The sequence below is a fragment of the Salvelinus sp. IW2-2015 genome, unplaced genomic scaffold, assembly GCF_002910315.2.
Source record: "Salvelinus sp. IW2-2015 unplaced genomic scaffold, ASM291031v2 Un_scaffold4254, whole genome shotgun sequence".
In the NCBI taxonomy this organism is placed as follows: Eukaryota; Metazoa; Chordata; class Actinopteri; order Salmoniformes; family Salmonidae; genus Salvelinus; species Salvelinus sp. IW2-2015.
This window is the reverse complement of record NW_019945525.1, coordinates 1-6,069: the sequence shown is the minus strand read 5'-3', so window position 1 is coordinate 6,069 and position 6,069 is coordinate 1. Positions and strand designations below refer to the sequence as shown.

At 45.0% G+C, this 6,069-nt stretch overlaps 1 protein-coding gene across 1 annotated transcript in view; it reads right to left on the bottom strand.

Annotated features, from left to right (window-relative positions):
- The window catches only part of LOC112077076 (collagen alpha-2(VI) chain), a 12,187-nt gene extending 9,162 nt beyond the window's left edge, over positions 1–3,025 (bottom strand). Inside the window, exons 1-5 of the mRNA XM_024143675.2 lie at positions 2,957–3,025; positions 2,318–2,470; positions 2,009–2,103; positions 1,812–1,919; positions 1,397–1,649 (exon numbers count right to left, since the gene is read on the bottom strand). Coding sequence (XP_023999443.2) covers positions 1,397–1,649; positions 1,812–1,919; positions 2,009–2,103; positions 2,318–2,470; positions 2,957–2,990 — 643 coding nt within the window. The 5' untranslated portion in view covers positions 2,991–3,025. The remainder of the gene's footprint in view (positions 1–1,396; positions 1,650–1,811; positions 1,920–2,008; positions 2,104–2,317; positions 2,471–2,956) is intronic.
- Positions 3,026–6,069: the final 3,044 nt, after the last annotated feature.

Here is a 6,069-nt window from a genome sequence, read left to right as displayed (position 1 = left end):
AAAGAGAGAGATAGAGACACGCCATCATGTCCTGCTGAGCCTAGTCCTGTCAAACCTCAGTCGTCAGAGACACCATCATGTCCTGTCGACGACAACACGATCATGTCTGCTCTGCAGAACCACCATCGTCGTCAGACGACCCATTGTCCTGCTCTAGCAGACCACATGTCCAGTGAGACCCCTTATCAGTTCCTGTCTGAGACACCATCATGTCCTGCTCTGAAGACTATACCCAGTACTAGCGACCCATCATGTCCTGCTCACCCTATGTCTGTCGAACACCATCATGTGCTGCAGAGACACCCATCATTGTCCTGCCTGTGTAACACCTCAGAGACACGTACATTATGTCTCTGCTGAGTACCCATAGTCACTGTCAGAGACACCCTCTGTCTCGGACTCTCATCGATTCTAGTAACCACATGTCAGAGATGACCCATCATGTCTGCTCTGCAGAACACCACATCTATTGAACCCCATCATGTCCTGTCTAGTAGTAACACCAGTCAGCCTGTCTGAGACACCATCATGTCTGCTCTGAAGCTAGTAACTACCAATCATGTCTGAGAGACACCATCATGTCCTGCTCTAGTCTAGTAACACCAGTCAGAGACACCCATCATGTCTGCTCTAGTCTAGTAACACCAGTCAGAGACACCCTCATGTCCTGATCTAGTCTGTAACACCAGTCAGAGACGACCCATCATGTCCTGCTCATAAAGTCTAGTAACAACCAGTCACAAGAGACAACCCATCATGTCTGCCTAGTCTAGTAACACCAGTCAGAAACATCCTCATGTCCTGTCTGAGACACCCCTCAATGTTCCTGCTCTTGTAAGCACAGCCTGAGGCTCACCACTTACCAATTGGTCAGTACAAACAACGAGGATGTTGTTTATTTTATTATAAACCTTTACACCTTTTTCTCCCCAATTTCGTGATATCCAATTGGTAGTTAGTCTTGTCAAATCGCTGCTACTCCCGTATGGAATTGGGATTGGCGAAGGTCGAGAGCCATGCATCCTCCGAAACACCACCCTGCCAAGTCGCACTGCTTCTTGACACATTGCTCGCTTAACCCGGAAGACAGTCTAATACACCGTAGAACTGGCGACCGTTTCACCGCCACAGGAGTCACTAGAGCACGATGGGACAAGAACATCCGGCCCAACCCTCCCCTAACCCGGACGACACTAGGCCAATTGTGCACCACTTCATGGGTCTCCCGGTCGCGGCCGACTGCGACACAGCCCGCGATCGAACCCGAGTCTGTAGTGACGCCTCATGCATTTGCGATGCAGTGCCGTAGACCGCTGCGCCACTCGGGAGGCCATTGTCTACATGTCTTAAGACACCATCTCTTGCTTTAGGACACTTATATTAATAATAGTCTCACCGGGGCAGAGCACGGACTCCATCCTGTCTATAAAGTTATCCGCCACCAGGTCAGCGAAACGTGTCATCCCCGTCACGCGATCATGCCTCTGGCATGCGATGGACTCCAGGCTCTCGTGCTGTCCTTCCCGGCCGAACATGTCCCCGACCCCGATGGCGTTCACGTCCACGCTGGGGTCGTTGCAGAGGTAGGTCAGCAGAGAGTCATCATCCCGCGGGTCGAAGCGTCCGTCCGTGATGACCACGACCGACACCTGAATGGAGTGTTAGGCCACAGCAAGACGGAGTTCACTTTCCCATCCACATGGGGGCAGCAGCGACCATGTTACAGATTATTTAGCCAGGCCTCAGACCCATAGATACTATATAGCAAGAACAGACATAATCATAGGCTGGCTAAGTGGTTCACAACACACCTTGGCTCTGGTCCGCCGGCTGTCCCTGATCAGGTGGTCGTAGGCAAACTTCAGAGCGGAGGGTGTCCAAGTGCCCCCGGCTATCCACTGGAGGTTCTTCACAGCCACCTGCAAGTCAGAGATGGAGACTGTTAGCCTGCTGAGCTAAAGGCATTAGCTTGCGGCATAATGCCAGTCACTGAACCAGCAACACGTACCTTGAAGGCAGAGATGGAGTCTATGTTGGAGTCATTAAGTCGGATGGCCTCGAAGGTCCCGTTGTGACTGTACTGCACAACACCAACCCTGGTTCCTGAGGAGAGAAGAGGGATCTATGAACATGTCTGTACATGTGAACCAGAAGTGGTTTGGTGAACCTGATGTGATGATCATCCATGAGACTTTACTGCTTAGCCTTTAGCTCCGCAGACTAACAGTTTTGTCAGGCAGGAGACCCATGCAGGTTTGAAACCAGTCTGTCACACAGGTAGTTAGAAAGGGCTGTACCTAAAGAGGTCATCTTTTACCTGTCTCTGAATGTGGGTGTGTTGCCATGGARCCCAGTCTGTTGATGGTGTTGATGACAAAGTTCTTCTCCAGGGTGAAGTTGGTCAGGCCCACTGACTCTGAGCTGTCAATCACAAACACYATGTCCAGCGCCCCGCATCTCTTCTCACAGTCTGCAGGGGCAACACAGAAACAGGATGGATTAGGAGCAGCATTGGAAACTTGCACGGTTTTAAATCTTCATACATATCATATCCACCAAAATGTCTGTCAATTCAATACAACGTCATTGTCCCTCGAGAGGAAATTTCATTTGGCGTATCTACACATAAGACTACATACCTGGATATCATCATCACTTACCACACACAACAACTACATGACATCACAGTCCTAAATCATCATCACTTACCACATGACATACACGTCCTAAATCATCATCACCTTACGCACATGACATCACAGTCCTAAATCATCATCACTTACACATGACATCACAGTCCTAAAATCATCATCACTTACCAATGACATCACAGTCCACAATCATCATCACTACCATGACATCACAGTCCTAAATCTACACTTACCACATGACATCACAGTCCTAAATCATCATCACTTACCACATGACATCACAGTCCTAAATCATCATCACTTACCACAACAACCACATGTCTCTCTGATGTAGCTCATAACATCACAGTCCTAAATCAAAGCAGAGCAGAGCGGTATTATAAATAAATACAAACAGACACAACAGGAACAGGTCAGTAGTATTATTCTGCATGAGAGCGTCAGCTGTTCCGGCCCACTGTGTGATCCCCCTCTCCGCAGCCGATGTGAGACCTTTAAACAGGTCAACATTCACAAGGCCGCAGGGCCAGACGGATTACCAGGACATGTACTCCAAGCATTCACTGACCAACTGGCAAGTGTCTTCACTGACATGTTATTTACTGCTGGTCTTTAATATTTTGTTATTCTTATCTCTTACTTTTGGGGGGTTCTTAAAACTGCATTGTTGGTTAAGGACTTGTAAGTAAGCATTTCACTGTAAGGTCTTCACTGTTGTTATTCGGCGCGTGTGACAAATAAACTTTGATTTGATTAATCAGATATGACACTATGGGATCAGATCAGTAGATAATTAATCAGATTTGACACCTATAGGAACATATCAAGTAGTATTCATTGATCATAAGTATTAATAACAGATATGACACTATAGATCAGATCAGGAGTATTATTGATCGTAGTATAATTAAACAGATATGAACTATAGGATCATATAGTATATTATTGATAGTAGTATAAGTTCAGTAGATTATGATCAGTAGTATAAATTAAACAGATATGACCCTATAGGATCAGATCAGGAGTATTATTGATCAGTAGTATAATTAATCAGATATGAACTATAGGATCAGATCAGTGGTATTATTTGATCAGTAGTATAATTAATCAGATATGACACTATAGGACAGATCAGTTATATTTTGATCAGTAGTATTATTAAACAGATATGACAACTATAGGATCATATCAGTAGTATTATTGATCAGTAGTATACGTTAGTAGTATTATTGATCAGTAGTAATAATTACAAGAATATGACCCTATAGAACAGATCAGTAGTATAATTAAACAGATATGACTCTACATGAAAAGATTGAATCTCTTTATATTAGGATTAAAAAAAAAAGTTGATATAGTTGACTTACAGAAAGCCAGGGTCTCCCTCTGGTCCAGGAATTACCCCTGTAAGAAAAAGTGGTACCGATTGGAAAACGACATTGGGGTGGCAGGTAGCCTAGTGGTTAGAGTGTTGGGCTAGTTACCGAAAGGTTGCTAGATCGAATCCCTGAACTGACAAGTAAAATCTGTTCTACCCCTGAACAAGCAGTTTAACCCACTGTTCCTAGCCGTCATTGTAAATAAGAATTTGTTCTTAACGACTTGCCTAGTTAAATAAAGGTTAAATAAAAAAATAAATACAACTTAAGGGAGCTTGAACAGTAAGTAAAATGTTCTTCTGCTGTTGGACTGTCCTGATCAGAGTCTGAGTAACGCAGGCAAGCCGGTGATGAGTGTCCTGTGGTAGTAATACACTTACGGACCCCAGGGCCTCCTCTTGTCCTCTCCTCCCATTCACTCCCTGTTGGCCTGGATGTCCCTGGACAACAATAACACAAAGACAGGTTCTTCAGTGAGCCCAAACACAATGTTACTCAGCTGGGTTAGCTCACCAGTTCTTCAAGAATAGAACACAAACATGTCTTTAGAGCACTGACTCCTCCCTTCCAGAATGCTCTAAGGCTAGCAGCTACCAAGGTAACCCTGGACTTCACTTCTTTAGAGCACTGACTAATTCTTCCAGAATGCTCTAAGGCTAGCAGCTACCAGGGTAACCCTGGACTTCACCTCTTTAAGAGCACTGACTCCTCCTTCCAGAATGCCTCTAAGGCTAGCAGTACCAAGGTAACCCTGGACTTCACTTCTTTGAGCACTGACTAATCCCTTCCAGAATGCTCTAAGGCTAGCAGCTACCAAGGTAACCCTGGACTTCACTTCTTTAGAGCACTGACTCCTCCCTTCCAGAATGCTCAAGGCTAGCAGCTACCAGGGTACCCCTGGACTTCACTTCTTTAGAGCACTGACTAATCCCTTCCAGAATGCTCTAAGGCTAGCAGCTACCAGGGTAACCCTGGACTTCACTTCTTTGAGCACTGACTAATCCCTTCCAGAATGCTCTAAGGCTAGCAGCTACCAGGGTAAACCCTGGACTTCACTCTTTAGAGCACTGACTAATCCCTTCCAGAATGCTCTAAGGCTAGCAGCTACCAGGGTAACCCTGGACTTCACTTCTTTAGAGCACTGACTCTCCCTTCCAGAATGCTCTAAGGCTAGCAGCTACAAGGGTAACCCTGGACTTCACTTCTTAGAGCACTGACTAATCCCTTCCAGAATGCTCTAAGGCTAGCAAGCTACCAAGGTAACCCTGGACTTCACCTCTGAAAGATGCATTCTGGGATCTTAAGCACAACATTCCTAACATATTGCACAAATTGGATGACGTGGTATTTATTAGGATCCTCATTAGCTCTTCCTCCAAACAAATTCATACGATCAAATCAAACATACATGTAACATAGTACATATCTTAAAATACAACATTTATAATACCACCGTCTGTCTGTGTAGAGTTGTGTGGGCTAGCTGGCGTGTGTGTGTGTCTCTTTCAGTCCCCGCTGTTCCATAAGGTGTATTTTTATCATGTTTTTTAATCTGATTTCTACTGCTTGCATCAGTTACCTGATGTGGAATAGACTTCCATGTAGTCATGGCTCTATGTAGTACTGTGTGCCTCCCATAGTCTGTTCTGGACTTGGGGACTGTGAAGAGACCTCTGGTGGCATGTCATGTAGGGTATGTATGGGTGGACTGTGAAGAGACCTCTGGTGGCATGTTTGTAGATATGTATGTGTGTCTGAACTGTGTGCTAGTAGTTTAGACAGACAGCCTCAGTGCATTCAACAAGTCAATACCTCTATAATTACAAGTAAGTATGAAGTCAATCTCTCCCTCCACCATGAGCCAGGAGAGATTTATTATTATTATTATTTTTGTTTTTTTTTTGTCATTTAGCAGACGCTCTATCCAGAGCGACTTCAGTAGAGTGCATACATTTTTATTACATTTTTACATACTGAGACAAGGATATCCCTACCGGCCAAGAGCAGACGCTCTTATCCAGAGCGACTTACGTAGAGTG